Source organism: Neofelis nebulosa, chromosome 3 (assembly GCF_028018385.1).
Source record: "Neofelis nebulosa isolate mNeoNeb1 chromosome 3, mNeoNeb1.pri, whole genome shotgun sequence".
NCBI classification, from domain to species: domain Eukaryota; kingdom Metazoa; phylum Chordata; class Mammalia; order Carnivora; family Felidae; genus Neofelis; species Neofelis nebulosa.
In genome coordinates this window covers 27,064,668-27,082,163 of record NC_080784.1, presented here as the reverse complement: position 1 = coordinate 27,082,163, position 17,496 = coordinate 27,064,668, and the positions used below count along the sequence as shown (strand labels likewise).

The 17,496-nt window shown below is 46.7% G+C and overlaps 2 protein-coding genes across 2 annotated transcripts in view; one reads left to right on the top strand and one right to left on the bottom strand.

Annotated features, from left to right (window-relative positions):
- LOC131506483 (low-density lipoprotein receptor-related protein 2-like) overlaps window positions 1-6,818 on the top strand; it is a 44,852-nt gene extending 38,034 nt beyond the window's left edge. Inside the window, exons 29-32 of the mRNA XM_058720149.1 lie at window positions 96-206; window positions 1,508-1,744; window positions 3,608-4,085; window positions 5,920-6,818. Coding sequence (XP_058576132.1) covers window positions 96-206; window positions 1,508-1,744; window positions 3,608-4,085; window positions 5,920-6,094 — 1,001 coding nt within the window. The 3' untranslated portion in view covers window positions 6,095-6,818. The remainder of the gene's footprint in view (window positions 1-95; window positions 207-1,507; window positions 1,745-3,607; window positions 4,086-5,919) is intronic.
- A 7,963-nt stretch (window positions 6,819-14,781) lies between these two features.
- CLDN23 (claudin 23) lies at window positions 14,782-15,868 on the bottom strand. The gene has a single exon (XM_058720151.1). The coding sequence runs from the start codon at window positions 15,773-15,775 to the stop codon at window positions 14,900-14,902; it is 876 nt and encodes a 291-aa protein (XP_058576134.1). The 5' UTR covers window positions 15,776-15,868; the 3' UTR covers window positions 14,782-14,899.
- Window positions 15,869-17,496: the final 1,628 nt, after the last annotated feature.

Below are 17,496 nucleotides of genomic sequence, written 5' to 3'. Positions count from 1 at the left end.
TCTTTTGCACAGGAAGTTGTCTTAGAAGTAAAATGTGCTTTTCTTAAAAAAAAAATTTGCTTTTCTTCATGATATTTCACTGGCTTTTGTTTCAGCCCAAATCACTAAAGTTTGGTACAGCAAGGCAGAACTTTCTGAAAATCGGTGGTTCCAAACAGACCAGAAGATTGTGGATTTAAAAGTTTCCGGCAAACTTAGTCAACAGGGTAAGCAAAAATTATGACAACACTGAAGCCTGCTGTGCTTCCCCCATGAAGGGGACCTTCCATCCCACAATATCTCCTTGAAATAACTCTGTGTTTCTCATTAAATTACTTCTCTGGCAAATTCTTGTGGATCTGCATAACTCTCTTTTCTTTATGAAGTTCTACGCAGTACAGTTCTGGTATATAACTAGTCCTGTTACTTGTTGAGGAGATAAAACACAGTGGTAAGTATACTGGGCTGGGGTTTGGTATACTTGGGTTCTATTGTGGATGGAATTACATCTGTGGTATAATGGGAATTGTCTTTTATCTCTGCAGTGGAACTGGTCTTTATTCTACTTGTTGTCACTTGTATCTACTTGTGGTGTTAACTAATCCTTGGAATTCCAACCTGGGGGTGCCCAGATGTTTTCTTTCCTCCAGTGTTTGGGTAGAGTGATGATGGGCTTAGTTAAAATAGTAATAGATAAAAGTCTTTTCCTAGTTGAGATTAACACCAACAATGTGAGCTCGAATAGTTAACCACATCTACCACTGCCGTGTATATTGAGTATTTTGGTCTTAAGTGATTGCTGCCCCATTGCTTTGCTTTGGAAAGCTAAACATGACTAAAACTGGTGTTAGTCATGCTTAAACTTCTGAAGGCTTTCCAGAGAGAACCTTTTCAGAATTCTTCAGTGTGGATCAATGGTCACTCAAGTGATAATAATCTGTGGCTTAGGTCTGAGAAGCAGCAGAAGGGTCCCTGTCACTCCTGAGGCAAGTTTTATCTGCACTATATACATACTTAGTCTACTATTCCTGGAATATCTCAAAATAAAACCTTACTAGAGGTTAAAGCTTAAGATCTAAGCCTTGCAAAACCATGATCAGCTATAAATGGCTGACTTCTACTCAGAATCTTACGGAGGAAGAATAGACACCACAGCCTTCATGTTTTCGTCTAAAGACAGCTTTATTTCTAAGGCCCTTCTAGTGTTACTGTTGGGTGCTTGATGTGAGGGAAAAAGGAGAACTCACAAGGGGCTCTTGGATGGGCCAGAGTTCAGCGCGATTTTTCATAAGCTTCTCACTTGTCTGAACTCTTAGCCTTCTGAAGTCATCATTATCCATGAAGAAGAATCACCAAACATTCAGCACCTGGTTGACCAAAAGGAGTTAAACTAAAAAGCTATCTACTCTGGAAAAAAACATCTGGGTCCCATAACTCTGATAGTCTGTTTGTAGAACGTCTGCAGAAGACCCTTCTGAAACCATCTAAATCAATGTTTTTTTTTTTTTGGGGGGGGGGGGATCTACAGGTAGTAACAGCTGCTCAAAGGACAACGGAGGGTGCAGCCATATCTGTTTGCCAAACCCTGAAGGACCGACTTGTAAATGTCCCAGTGGGTACTACTTGGCTAACATAAGCAGATGTATTAAAGCTGTCCAGTGCTCTGAGCCATCACAATCCTGTCAGGATGGTCAGAAGTGCATTTCCATGAAGCAAGTTTGTGATGGTCATGCTGACTGTCTGGATGGATCTGATGAAATGGGCTGTGAGTAATTCCTATCCAGGACCCCACTGTTCATCACCATGCATGACATACTTTCAATATTTAATGAAGTAATTCTTAATATCTCAATCTAATTCTTAATATCTAATTCTGTAGTATCCCTCAAGCTTTTATCCTCTAGACCATAGCCTTGTTATTACAGGCACTTTTAAACTGAACAACAACATAAAACTTCTATGGGAAATTGGATATCAAATTATATAGACACCTTCTGGAAAGCTAATGTGTCCTCCCATTCAGTTTTAGAACAGGCATTATGGTAGCTGCAAGGAGTCCGACAGTTTGTATGTTGTCTGAAAGAACATTCATTCAATCTAGATTTGATTCTGTGCATTTAAATTGATCACATAGTGAGCATAGCCCAGGAGGAGGAGGTTGGGCAAACGATTTGACCTGTCTTGGTTCAGCTCCCCGCTGTTAATGTGGAAAAAGCACTTTCTATGTCAAAGGGTTAAGGAATACAAGAGCATGCAAATAAAGCCGCCATCTTAGTACATACTGTTGTCATGTTAGTTCTTAAATGCTAGCTGGTAGATGGTCGTTACAGAAATGCTGCTGCCACATAGGGCCTTCATGGAAAGTTGTTGTCCTGGCCAGTCAGATAAGCGACTGTGATATCTAATTCTGTGGCAGTCACTATCCTCAAATCTACAGCTTTGGCTCCAATGGTATTCAAGTCACGTGAGCTGTAGAATTGAAGAAACAGTGGGCTCAGCACTGAAACCCGTCATAACTAGTAAGAAGACAAACTGGAAAAGGAGTCTTATAGCCAAGGATTCTTATTGCTCAATTTAAACCTTCATCTTCCTGAAAGCTGACTAGATGGAATACCAGTTGTTATCCCTAATCAATTCATCTTAAATTGGAAAGTTAATAGGTTTTGACTCCCAGAGTTGATGCTATGGTCTAGTGAATGAGAGTGGTTTTACAAAACGCCTTGTGTTACAGTGACTCAAGCACACACGTCAGTGAGTGAGAAATGCATCGCCCTCACCATCTGGTTTTAAAACTAAACCAGAAACCTAACATACACTCTCCTGTCTCCCGTCCTGATGACAAAGCGTTGGCTCTACTCCTCAATCAGTATTTCACCCTGACTTTCACATGAAGCTTCTTTGGAGGGGATGGTATTGGGCACATAAAGCTAGACTGGCTTCCTCTGGATATACCCAACTGTCAAAGACCCTAAACTGCCCAGGAGCGGAAACACGCCTGTAACACCAGCTAAGGCAGAGACAGCAGGTGCTGCTGTCTTCCCTCCCAGGAGTCTGGTCTTTAGCAGTTTCATGTGGAATAATGCTTGTGCCAACAGGGATGGAGAATATGGTGAAACGTCTTCAACACAAACCCAACTTTCAGACTGTTGGTGAGAAGCGCCCTGTTGCCCCACCCTCTCGCGCCCACCACTGCCACCAAGTCCAGTCCAATATTTGCAGCTAGTAGATCTTGCTAAGCCAACAGTTTACTTGGGCTCAAAAAAAAAAAAAAATCACGTTTACAGATAAACTTACATCTTAAAAGTCTTTCTAGAGATTTACCATTTAGATCCACCACACTATTCCTTATAGAATAAAACATTTTGGTAATGGAGGTGGTCTACCTTGGCTAAAAATGGGCACGCCGTCATTTACAAATAGATTGGTATGATAGGCTGCTCCTGGAACCAAACATTTTAAGTGCCTTACCATATGCAGGTTTTTGTATGTTTTTAATTTTCTGTCCAAAGGTTATGGTAATGATAAGTTCAGACTTCTCTGGTTAAGTCTTCTGGAATTCTTGCTCTTCTGAAACAGTTCTCAACTGACACATATGTGTATATACCCACACTCCTGCCTGTTTTTGTAGGTACCTATCCAGATAAAACCCATTCAGCACCAACATCGAAAAATGCAGAGGCCGGTAAAAGGTGGACCCTAAAAGCTGAGCTACCTCTCCAAGCTACTGAGTCTCCCAAGGCTAGATATCCGGGGCCAGAAGGGATGAATTATCCTCTCAGAAAAACACCCATCCCTCCAATTTCTGCTAGAGAAAGCAAGACCTCAGAGACCAAGGGAAAAGGCGAGCCTGTTCATCCCAAGGACTCACAGAGGGCAAAACATCTGCCGTGTAGCACCGACTACTGTAATGGGCGGGGAGTCTGTACGGTGGTAGGAGAGCTGAGAAAGTGCAGCTGTCTGATGGAATATGGTGGAGAGTTCTGTGAAGAGCCAGCACGTGGACCTGCCCCTGGCCACATCACCCTTGGCGTAACCATTGCCTTATCAGTTGTCCTGGTAGCTCTGGGAGCATTTGTCTATTTCAGAAGAGAACACAAATTAAAAAGGTGAGCAGTTATTAATGTCCTCACGGGAGAGTTTATTCCCAAGAAGGCTTATAAAATAAGATTAATGGGGTCGGAGGTATGGCTCCATCCTAGAAGCCTGTCCTCTGAGAAAGGATTTGGGTGATGAAGCAGCCCTCACCTGTTAGATGACCTACAGAAAAACAACAGAGGCGATGTCTTTGAGTCAGACCTGGGGCAAATGAGATTGTAAGGGATATATGAGGCATTGATGGAGGTAAGATTGCCCTCAACAGCCATTAGTGGCATAATAATCTCAGGGATGAAGTGATGAGATTCTTTACCAACAAGGCAGAGTTAGTGCCAATGATTGTTTGGAGGCAAATTCAGAGGTGTGTTAGTTTGCCAGACTGGGTGCCTTAACAAATTTACTTTCTCAGTTCTGGAGGCTGGAAGTGTGAGATCCATGTGTCCGTGGAGTTGGTTTCTCCTTGAATTATGGATGCAGACTTCTCCCTGTGTCTTCACATGGTCTTCCCTCTACATGTCTGTGTCCTAATCTCTTCTTATTAGGACACCAGTCATATTGCATTGGGGCCGAAACTAATGACCTCACTTTAGCATAATTACCTCTTTAAAGACTCTCTTGGGGTGCTTGGGGATTAGGACTTCAACATTTGAATTTAGACAGGACGCAACTCAGCCCCTAACGGGAGGTGAAATCAACTTCGGAAAGATTTAAAGCAAACAAAAAGTTTTGCGTAAAAGCAAGAGAGTCACAGGATTAAAGAAACAAATGAGGATAACAAATTGCTGGCTAAGGGTAGAAAGGATGACAAAATTGGCTTAAGTATAGGAAGTTATAGAAACTGAAGAAACTGATTAGGTTACACATACTGGGCCAAGACATTAAGCAGCCTGTGTATCAAGAAATATGGAGAGGGGCGCCTGGGTGGCGCAGTCGGTTAAGCGTCCGACTTCAGCCAGGTCACGATCTCACGGTCCGTGAGTTCGAGCCCCGCGTCAGGCTCTGGGCTGATGGCTCGGAGCCTGGAGCCTGTTTCCGATTCTGTGTCTCCCTCTCTCTCTGCCCCTCCCCCGTTCATGCTCTGTCTCTCTCTGTCCCAAAAATAAATTAAAAAAACGTTAAAAAAAAAAAAAAAGAAATATGGAGAGAAGGAAAGTTTTAAAAGTTATGTCTCTGTCCAGTGTTCACACAATGAAGAGAAGGCCAGGGGAAATGGTGTATCTTTGCCCAAGGTAACACTGGCTAATAGCTTACTAATGTTAAAACAGACTGAAATTCTACCCTTGGGAGGTCTTTCTACCACATTAATTGGCTTTTTTAAAAAAATGTTTACTTAAAAAAAATTTTTTTAATGTTTATTTTTGAGAGAGATAGGGCATGAGTGGGGGAGGGTCAGAGAGAGAGGGAGACAGAATCTGAAGCAGGCTCCAGGCTCTGAGCCATCAGCACAGAGCCCAGTGCAGAGCCACAGGTTTTGAACCCACAAGCTGTGAGATCATGACCTGAGCCAAAGTTGGATGCTTAACCCGCTGAGCTACCCAGGTGCTCCATTAATATGCTTTCTTAAGTCACCTATGTCTGATCTCTCATTGACCCCAATTACCTAGTTTCCCCCAGTTGAGAAGATGTATTATTTTGGAAATCAAGTGAATGCCTGGTAACAAATCATAATTGACTCAAGTATTGCCCATTCTAGATCATTTGATTCATTCAAAAGACAAAATAGAACATCATTTCCATAATGATAGCCTTTGTTTGATAGGGGATGAGTTGGCCCTTTCTAATCATAGCCCAATCCCAGCTTCAATCTCCAGGAACAACTCTGATGACTGTTTCTTTGATTTTTAGAAATAGTACAGCAGCATCAAGAAATATGACCCACCATAATGAAAATGGCCAAGAAGAGGAAAATCTAATGAATAGTGAGACTTTTGTCAATGAAGCCTATGACGAGCAGGTATGCCTGGGAACTGTCTTTGGGGAAAACAGATTGTGGGGTACAGTGAAAGAAGGTCCCTTCTGAAAAATCCTAGCTGGGCAAAACTAGGCAGTGGTAAGTTTCAGAGCTTTTTGTAATTGGTGAATGATGCCATTATGTGTGTCAAATGGATGTCCAGCCCCTTGTTTATGTTTAGACTCTGTTCAATCTCTAGTTCAAACTGAAGCGAAATATGCATGAAATAGTAATCTAGACGTTCAGCTTTTGGTGAACTTCCACAAGGAGCTCAGTCATACGGTGGGGTAGGATGTCATTAGAGTTAGCTGGAGTTACCCCTACAATTTACATCCCTCTGTGAGCTGTGCTAACATCTTTGTTGTTTGACCACCTCTGTGTTTTGCTTTGTTTTAACATAGTGAGTATTCTTGGGTGCCTGGCTGGCTCAGTCAGTAAAGCACGTGACTCCTAATCTCAAGGTCATGAGTTCAAGCCCCACATTGGGTGTAGAACTCACTTAAAAATAATTAATTAAAATATATATATATATTAAGGGACACCTGGATGGCTCAATCAGTGGGGCATATGACTCTTGATCTCGGGGATGTGAGTTTGAGTCCCATGTTGGGTGCAGAGATTACTTACAAATAAAATTTTAACCCCCCCTCCCCCCCAACCCCTGCCACAAAACTACTATAGTGGGTATTCTCTAACTTCAAGTCTCTTTTCCAACAGGAACTGTTAACTTTACAAACTGACTAACCTGATGAATACAGGAGCTGGAACATCTCAATAAAAATGGTTTATACATTGTATTGTGTGCTGTTTTAACACCTGCAACTTACTGTAACTGCATGTGCTAAAATGGTAATTTATTAAAATAACTGCTCTTTAAAATTGGGAGAGTTCATCTGGTTTTGTTAGTGGGTATTGGCAGACTCATCACCAGCAGGGGTGGACGTCAGTACAGGCCCCAAGTGATTTAGGTCGTGGCTTGTTCACAGAAACTATCTAATCCCCGCGTGCCTGGCCCCAGTTCTAGTCAGAGGTTCTGCATTCGAATCTTCTCTCTGTCACTAACTTTGAGGTGTAATTGCTCTGAACCGGTTTCTCAGTCTTGCAAACGGGAATGATCTCTCTCGAATCTTTACCTTTCAGGTAAAGGTCAAGTTTCTGCAGTGTAGCAAGTGTTCAAGTATTAGTTCTTTACCACTCTCTGATACCTACAAACTTAGCACTCGCTTTTGTTGAAAATTTATAAAAACCGTTAATGCTCTCATTTGACTCTAAAACCAAGTACAGTTGACTCTTGAACAACACAGGTTTGAACTGCACTTATGCGTCCACTTAGGTGCAGATTTTTCCAATAAGTACAATATTGTGAAGGTGTTTTATGATTTTCTTAGTAACTCTTTTTTCTAGCTTATTTTGTCAGGTTACAGCATATAAAACATACAATGTACAAAATATGTTAATTGACTGTTATGGGTAAGGCTTCCGGTCAACAAGAGGCTGTAAATTCTTGAGGGAGCCCAGTTATATGCGGATTCTCTACTGCCGGGGGAGGGCACCCCAACCTCTGTTTGCTCAAGGATCAACCGTACAGGTGAATCTACTTCACAGATGTAGAAACTCGACCAGACGATTTGTCTAAGGCTTCCTGAAGTAAAGTGGGTGGACACTGTTCTCAACACAGAGTTACAGGTGTGGACCAGGATGCATTTCAAACAGCTCTTGCCTGCCGGGGAAACATGTAGATGCTACTTAGATCCCAAAGTCCCTTTGACCACTAATATTTCCGCTTGCCTTCGAGATGACATCTTCCTTCACACTTATGTAAGGAATCAAGGGCACTGTATCAGTGATGGGAGACGGGTAATTGCAGTATTGTCTAAAATTCAATAGCAACCTTGGGCAAATCACTGAATCATGAAACGGTTTCCCCAGTGATAACAAGGGGGTTAACAGAACCTATCTCAGGCCAATCGAACATCCCATGAAAATACAAAAATGCCTGCACACTAGAGACTGAGAACATGTTTAGTTTAGTTTCTTACAAAATGGGTTTGTATAGGCCACCGAGCATAAAGAGAAGTCCTGGGCTTCTTTCTGTGAGTGTGGTACGTAAAACAGACTGTGCTTTGCAGTCAAGTATAAAAATTCCCAAGTACTTGGCCAAATAAATAACCACTGTGGGTTCCACCTTTCCTGATCCTGGGAGACGCACAGAGCAGCATTAAGTTGATCGGGTGCTTAGCTGTATTTGGCAAAAACCATTTCAGCACCAAAGTGCCTGAGATCTCTCTCATCCACAGAGGGAATCTTAGATTTCTCTTGCTACCTCTCCCAAGAACCATCTCACTGCCAAGTTGGCCATTGGCAAGGCTCTGCCTCTCTGTGCAAAAGTGAGTAAAAATGCCACACAAGAATCTGGCTTGAAACCATGCACGGATGACATGTGGCAGTATTAACACTTTGCCTGGACACACTTCAGCCGTCGCCTTCACCTCCTGTGGACCTCAAACCTCCATGGGACTTCCAAGGCTCGTGTTCTGGCCAGCTCCGTCTACTTCCTACTTCTGCAAGCTGTCCACTAGAGTGCAACTCCTGGCCGCGCCTTCTAACCTGTGGGCCTCACTTCCAGGTTAGACCCCAGATAGGACCTCCATTTCCTCTTCCTAGGGAAAAGGGTTGCTGACAGCAGCCAAATCTGTGTGTCCGTGGATGCACCTCTTCCCTCCACCTTCTGCCCTGGCTCAGTTGTGTCTTTTCTCTTTGTTCCCCTATGAATGTGTGTCTAAGTATTATGCCACTTGAATCTAGTTCAACACATCCTGTTACGCTTTCCCTATAGTTAAGAGTTTACAAGACACATCTGAACATCCTTTTCACCGGAAAGACTTAAGTATAAATGTTAAGTACCCATTCATAAGGTGAACAATTCCTAACCATCCCTATCCCCAGAACTGGGTTTAATTATATCAGTTTCATAATCTTACCTGTTTGGAGCAATGGCATATTAACTCTAAGAGCCGCCTTTTGTGATGGTCTCTGTATTAGGTGTTAATTTCTTAATTTTTTCTCCACATAAAGAGCTGGAGCAGTAAACCCCATGGCAGATATAAAATTTGAATTTCCTTATAGGAATTCAACATCTATCATCTGTTGGGAGGTTTGGGTTCTCTTCTGGAGAGACCAAGGAGCTTTACCAAAGTTAACTGGTTCATGCTTTAGAGTCAAGGAGCCCTATGCAAAACTTGACCTTTTATGTTTATAGCCAGCAGTTAAACACTGTATACTCTCTTTAGGAAATAAATAGGGGATCATTGATAATGGGAGGGATCCATCAAGTTCCTACTATTTTAACTGCTGAAAGTCTTCTGAAATTCAAGAGAAACCAAGAGCCAGAACATGGAGTTAGTTGCCATCAGACAATTTACAGGCCAATGAGCTTCCTAAGCCTTCACTGTTTACTTATTTTTCTCCTCTTCACTGCACCTAACTCTTACCTTTCACTCTCAAGATACTAAATTTAGAAAGGCCCTCTGATCACATCGAATCCATTCTTCCCCGTTGTACAGACAAGAAAGCCAAAGTCCAGCAAGGGCAGGTCTTACGTTATTAGGAAGCATATGCCAGCCACCCCCCCCACCCAAATTCTAGTAAAACTGCGGGGACCCTCAGCCCTGTGATGAGTGGCAGCTCTTTGGGGGGCACTGGCACAATTGGGAGCCAAGGTGGTTGGGGGAGAGTGGTGGTGGCCATGTTGAATGGCAGAGGTGCTCCTCACCGGTGAGCTGGCCTGCCCTGCCTGGCTCTGTGCCTGGACCTCACGCTGGTTTATGAATGTGGCCGTGATGAGGGAGCATAAGACAAGCGGAGGGCCAAGCACAAGCTAGCACACCCGTCCCCCAGGTGGGTTACATGGGATATTCCTCAGGGACCCCTGCCTGCCCAAGAACAAAGGAAAGGAAAGAAAGCCAATGGTTACCTGATAGAGATCATAGTCGTGCAGGATCTGAGTCTCCATCAGTTCACAAATATCTTAGTAAATTATAAGAAAAAGGCAATCTTATCCATAGCCTAATCTTCAGAAACCTACAGACTCAGCTTCCTGGAGCCCCAACATCACCCTCCCCTCCATAGTGATGGGGGGAAAAAAGGCAAGAAGGAACTGGAAGGTTAAGTTAAATTTCCTCATAACCTGCAGCCCATTGACAAATACTTGAGGGAAATACAGACTATACCATTTCTTAGGTCTTAATCATAATGCTTTGCTAGAGGGAAAAAAAAAAACAACTGACCTTAGCTTGACAATAGCAAGGCCTCCAGTAATGTGAGTCTTTAGCATATGGAGATCCCTCTAAGAAACTTCTTCTTGACTTTACCTCCCAACTCCATAGCATATAACCAGTCACTCTTCACAACCCCCATGCAGCTCTGTCACAGGCCCTGTCCCCGTGCTTTAATAAAATCACCTTTTTGCACCAAAGACATGTTCAAGAATTCTTTCTTGGCCATCAGCTCCAAACCCCACCGTTACCCCAAAACCCCCCAGCGGCGCCCGCCTCTCTGTCAGACGTGTTGGGCAGGCCGGTGGGACAAGAGTGCTGTAGAACTGTGTCTACCTCAAGGTTTAAGCCCTCCTCTCCACACACCAACACGGGAGAATAAACCCCCTAGTCAGCGCTGCCTCTCCCAGGCCCTATGCCCGTCCCCACTCCAAAATGCCTTGTCTGTATTTTCCTTGATTTGGACTAAAGCCCTTGTTTTCCTGTGTTCAGTCCTGTGTAATGGAGATTTACTGGAGGGGCTCATTTCACTGCTTGCAGTGTGGGGAGAGAGGAATGTGGGTGGAGGTCATTGGGAAGACTGGATGAGAATTGCACACAAGTTGTGTTTTTGTTTTTGTTTTTTCCTCCCTGGCCCCTCACACAAGCTTTTATTTGGAATAATGATGGCGAGATTGTGAGCAGGGGAGGAACAGAGAGGGAGAAACAGAATCCAAAGCAGGCTCCAGGCTCTGAGCTGTCAGGACAGAGCCCAATGCAGGGCTCAAACTCATGCACCGCAAGATAATGACCTGAGCTAAAGTGAGACACTCAACCAACTGAGCCACCCAGACGCCCCTAACTTAATAAATTGCTAACGGGCCCTGAACAAGTGTTAGTACCCATTCTGGGACTATAAAAATGCATAGAAACCACGCCCTTACCTTCAATTTAGAGGTGAAACAGGAAAGTACCCCAAGAAAACGGCACACTTGAACATGTGGATGATGTGTTCAAATAAGACACCTTGAAGCTGATGGGGGAGAGCAGCCATTTAGGGTGCGATGGGACAGGCGAAAACTATGAAAAAACACAGGCCCTGGCCAAGCCATGAATGGCATTTAAGCTAAGAGTGGATGACACATAAGGAACATCCTGAGGCTTTTAAAGACATGATTGACAGGTCTTCATTTTAAGAAGGTGGAACTGAAAATACGGGGGTAAGATCCAGAACCCTGGGGATGTGATGTGGCCCTGAGATTCGAATGTCTTTCTATGCCTGCTGCGTTGTGGGCTATCTATATACATCAACAGAACAGGATGTTTCTCACCAGTTAGTCACAAACTGAATCGTATTCGATTCTGAACACATTCTGTGAGTGCAGAGCCCGACGCAGGGCTTGAGCTCACAAAACATGAGTTCTTGATTTGAGCTGAAACCAAGTGAGCGGCTTAACCGACGGAGCCCCCCAGGCGCCCCTTGATTTGGACAACGTTCTGTAAAAGACTGCGTTTGTTCCAGACTGTATTCCCTCCTAGAGAAGCAACAGGGAGAGGGCAGGATTTCCCAAGGCTTGCTCAAAGGTACCTCCTGCTTCTTCCTGTCCTTAGCAGATTGTTCTAGAGTGAGACAGAAGCAAACCACCCTGGTGCCTGGACTGCTGCGCCATCACTGTTCTCTCGGCCTGCAGCGTTCCCCTCTCCCTTCTTTCCAGTTTCCGGTCAAGCCATCACCCCCTTCCTGGCTGCCTTTCCTAAAATCCCAGTCTTTTTTTCCCCCAGCCCTTGGCTCTGGTCTGTTATTCATTGTCCTTGTACACAGCTCTCCTGCTAGAGTGTGTAAGTTCCACAAATGCAGAGCCTGGAACGGTGGTTTTCCAAAGTGTCCACAAAGGTGCTGACGAGATGACAGGCATCCCCAAATCTATCAGTTGGGCGATCTACACAGTGGAGAGTGGTTTGCAAAGCATCGCTGACAGCCCTCCTACAGCCTCCACAAAGGCTCGACAGCTTGTGTGCTAAAACCTCACCCTTCCTTAGTGAGGGCATGCTCCCAGAAGAGCCTCACTGCAGAACAGGTAGAGCCGGAAGCCTGTTAATGCAGTATCTCCTCCACTTCCACGTGTTTCCCCGCCCTCCAGGCATAATTGGAGTAATCTTGAGAAGACTTCAGCCAGTAACTGGGGACACATACTTTGTATGTGATTGGGATTATTCAGAACAAGCTGTGTTGGTACATGGTGGTGGGGGAGGGGGAGGCTTGAGGCAGAGCGGCTGTGCTGTTCGCCATTAGTGTCTTCCCTGCGGGGAGATCGCCTGGCTAGTCCCTAGGAAGTTCAGGAGAAGTTCAGGCCCACAACAGCCACTCCTGAGGCTCCAGCCTGGTCCAGTGTCTTGTGTGTCAAAGCCATTGTCTGTTTATGCTGCTGTGGCACAGAATGACCCGTGTGTCTCCAAACAGATCCCAGCCTGATGCAGGAGTGCCTTTCCAGTCTTTCTTGAATATTTTTATAGCAAAAGCCAGTTTGCATTTTTAAAAGGAGTTTTGGTTTCATTTCTGTGCTAGGGCAAAAATGGAGCTCTAATTCTTGAAAACAAAGTCTTAATCACCAGACGGGAACTGTTTTGAATATAAGCCACAGGAGAATAATTGGGCAGGGAGGAAAAGTGAAAACATACAAAACACTAGTTTTGTTTCTACTCAGGCTTCTCTAAGAAATATTTGGAATTATTATGCAGGCAGGATTCAGTGAATTCAATACTTGCTAGAAACCCAGTATCTTTATGTTTGTTGTCTGCTAGGTCCTGATTTCCCAGGCCCCTAATCCCTGCCTTTTGAGGTGTTAGCTGAGAAAGCAGTGTTGCCTTTTCTCCATCTGGGCCCCGTTCCCTGGAGCAAGTGCCCTAGCTCTCCTAGGGGGCAAGCTCTCAAAGGTCTGATTCTGTGCTGCCAGTTGGGAAGGACTGCAATTTGAGCCAGGCACAGTCCCAACGAAAGCCTTTGCAGCCCCAAGTGGGGGCCTCCCATCAGCTCTGGCACCTCCTGGGAGCTCCTTAGGAAATCAGTTCCAGGCCTCACTCCAGACCTACTCAATGAGAATTAGCATTTGAAAGAGGTCACCAAATGATACGCCTGCACTTTAAGGTTTGGTCTCAAGAAACAGGTGATTCTGGTACAAAATGGCAAAGGAAGCAAATTTATATTATCCTTTCCACTGCTAATAAGCAGCAGGTGCCGTTTAGTTGCTTATGGTACAGCTCTCTGTTACCAGTTCACTACTGAACTGAACATTCCTACCTCTGAATTGGATGCCAAGGGTAAGTTTTAAAGATGAGATTCGGCTCAGTAAAAGGCACCCTTAAAATCAACAGCTTGAAATGAGAGCCGGCCCTGTTGGAGATTTAGTCTCCCTCATGGAACACTTAGCAGCCTACCTGTGATTTTAGGCACCGCTGTTACAAGAGGAAAAGATTTCTAGGCTCACTTTGTGTCCGGAAACTGGTGCTTCTAGTTTTTTCAACAATAGACCTGGCTTTGCCCAGAAACCAGCCCGAACCTGAAAATAAAACAATCAGGGATTTAGTGTGTGTGTGGTGGTGGGGGGGGGGGGGGGGGGTTGGCTCCTTTTAGTAATCCTATGCTAAGAGGGGCAAAGATCTGAGTGCTAGATTTCAGAAACAGTGCTTAAGCAGCCAGGAAATTGTTAGCAATGAATGATTAAACTCCTAAAGGTTGTACTGGAGACAAAACAGCTTGAGGGAATATACTGAAACTCTTGTTTTCAGCTTTTATTCATAAGTAAGAGATGTATGCCCATGTTCCTTAATCCGATGTGATTAACAGGTTCCACTTGGTACCAAATATTTAATTTATGGTCCTCTAAATCCAGGGTGAGGTAGCCAAGGAATAGAGCAACATAAGGTTAGTCTGTTCAATCCCACCTGGCTTCTAATACAGAAACTCTGCAGTGACCACCAAAAAAAAAGTAATAAAGACAAATCCTATGCATACTTGAAGAAATGTAAATATGAGTTAAACAAGTTATTCCATGAAAGCCACAAAAACTGCCGGTATTTGCATGGCTCTACATTTATTTTAAGAGCTTCGTTCAAACATAGCCAGTATATTGGTCTCTTGAGAGTTTGCATAAGAATAAATTATATACAGCAGAAAAAAAAATTATATTGATGTAAGGTTCACTGGTATTTCCGGATACTGCTTCGAGGTGTTAAAACAGGGTTTTGGGGCCTCTGTTTGCTGATTTTGACGTTTTGTTATTGTCCCACGTCAACACGAGGCAAAAGCACCCTTGCTATATCTCCTTCAGCTTAAAGTATGAAAAACGCGTCACTCCATATGAGGACCTTGATCCCTCGGAGGGGAAGACTAAACTCTACAAAAAGAAAACCAAACAAACCCTGAACTAATTGTCCAAGGAGTCTAGTTTGGCCACAAGAAAGGAACATCACCCTCCAAACCGGTTACAGGAACGTGTCCGGGTTCAGACTCTGAGCCAGGTGTTTCCGGCTACAAGGTAACAGACAAGTTCAAGGCTGGACGTGGTGGAGCGACTCCTCTGTCCGGGCAGAGCCTGGCCAGAGCAAGTAGGGGGGCCGCCGTCTACAGGTCGGAGTCGCAGGGCAGCGAGCCTTGGCAGCACCCGGTGCTGGGCAAGGAGGCGTCGGGGGTGTCGGCCCTCTCCCCGCGGAGCACGTCCACCGGGTTGCTGTAGGCGCTGGGCCGAGGCCGCGGCATGGGGAAGCCGACCCTGGGCTTGCGGGCGGCGCCCAGGTCGGCGGGCCGCGGCAGGTGCTGGCCGTCGCTGTAGTACTTGATGGCGGGCGCGAGCGCGGGCTCGGGCCAGTCGACGTGCACGGTGCTGATGCTGACGCGGCGCGGGCTGCCAGGGGGCGCCTTGCGGCAGCCGCGGCAGCGCTCCTCGCACCAGGGCGCGAAGCTGAGCGCCAGCGAGAAGCCGCCCAGCAGCAGCAGGCAGCTGCCCAGGTAGCCCAGCACCAGGCTGTAGCTGACGTGCACCGTGACCGGGCTGGCGTCGGCGGGCAGGACGGCGCGGTCCTCCAAGAAGTGGTTGTACCAGGAGACCGGGATGAGGCTGAGGAGGCCGGCGGCGAAGAGCACCACGCCCGAGAGGCCGGCCAGCGCGAAGCGCGGCCGCTCCTGCCAGCAGCGCACGCCGAGCGACGCCAGCAGCAGCCCCAGGGCCGTGGCGGCCAGCGACGTGACCATGAGTCCCCGCGCCACGAGCACGACCTCGGCCTCGAAGTAGCCCCACACGTCGGGCTGGCCGCACTGGCGCTCTTGGCTGGTCTGCTCGCGGCATATGTCCCACAGGCCCTGGTACAGCTCCAAGTCCACGGGCTGGTTGAGGAAGCCCTTCACCAGCCTCCAGCCGGGCGCCAGCGTGGCCGTCAGGTTGAGCAGTAGTCCGCAGGGCGCGAGCACCATGCCCAGCGTCATCACCACCGGCGTCCGCATCCCGGGGCCCGCACCTGCCTCCTTGGCCGCCCCTGCGCCCCCGGCTCCGGCCCCCGAAGTGAGCGCGGGCGCCCCGCTCCTTCCCGTGCGCCCTTTGTCTCCGGCGCCGGACCGTCCCCACTCCGCGGCTCGCTTCTGCTTCCCTCCGCGCGTCCCGGCCGCTCCGGCCTCCCGTCCCCAATCGAAACCAGCTGGCGGGCGGGTCTGACCGAAACCGAGGGCCGAGGTGCGGACGCCCGGAGGCGGCCGCCGCGGCCAAGCAGGTCCCGGTGGGAGGGGCGGAGGGGGTGCGAGCGGGAGGCGGCGGGGAACCTCGCGCGCGGCCGGCTCCGGGCGGCGCCGACACCCCGCCCCGCAGTCTCCGGGGACGGAGCAAAGGTCGCCCCGCCCCTGCTCCTCGCGCGGCTCGGCGGCCCCGCCGGCCTAGCGCGGGGGAGGGAAGAGGCGGCGCCGCCCGGACGGCCCCACCAGGCTCGTTGGCCGTGCCGCTGCCCTCCTTCGCGGCCGATCTGGGTTCGCCAGAGTCTCTCCCGTTCCCGCCCGAGGGCCCTGCGCAGCCAGCCTCTCCCCGCTCCGCTCCCGGCGGGGTCCGGTGTCAGCTCCAAGTTTTGAGCCGTTTCCTTTCGGGCGCTCGAGGCCGAGTGGGCGGCGCCATCGCTCCCTGCCCTTCGGGAGATGCGCCGGCAGGTGCGCACGGAGGGTCCGGTCGAGTAGGGCGTCCGGGAAGGCGCTTCATTTGCTTAATAACACTTGTTCAGTGTGCTTCGTAAAAGCTTCATGCTCCGGTTTAAGTTTGACTCAAAAGAATCAAAGAGAGTGTTTTCCTGGGATGAGGGTTTCCAAAGGATGATGATGATGATGATGATGATGATGATGTTGTTGTTGTTGTTGTTGTTTTAGCCCCGTGGAAGATTTTGAAGAGACCAAACAAGGGAAGGGTGCTACTGGGTGTCCTGTCTAGCACACTTTTCAGTTGTATCTACCACAGGGTCCTAATGCAAATAAGTTTTGTGTCAGTAGAACCTAAGTGATTATTGCCTAGTCGATACTGACCAATTTGTAAATTCATGTTAGCTGTTTACCTGTCAATGTAACATACTTCTTCTCTTACTAATAATAAAGTAAACAACATCTTTGACACCTGTTCATTTTATATTTGTGTGACAGTCGTGATCTTATATTTTACTAAAAATTCTTAATATTTTTCTCAGTTCCCCTATTTCTTACAATGGAAGTGCACTACCTTTATACTTGGTTAAAATTAAAACCACATACTTCTAAAAATCAAAGTTAAGTGTTGATTTGAAACAATTTTGAGCATTCTAGAGTGGATAATACCAGGGAAAGGAATCACGTCTCATGTCTTAAAAATGTTTTTAGGGGCACCTGGATGGCTCTGTCGGTTAAGCAGCTGATGCTTGGTTTGGCTCAGGTCGTGATCTCCTGGTTCATGAGATTGAGCCCCGTGTCAGGCTCTGCACTGACAGCAAGGAGCCTGCGTGGGGTTCTCTCTCTCCCTCTCTCTTTGCTCCCCTCTGATCTCTCTCTCTCAAAATAAATAAACTTAAAGTATTTTTTAAGTTGTGGTAAAATACACATGGCATGGAATGCACCATCTTAACCGTTTTTAAGTACACGGCCCGTCGGCATTAAGCTCATTCAGACTGTTATGTTGCTCTCACCACCAACCATCTCTTGAACTTTTTCATCTTCCCACACAA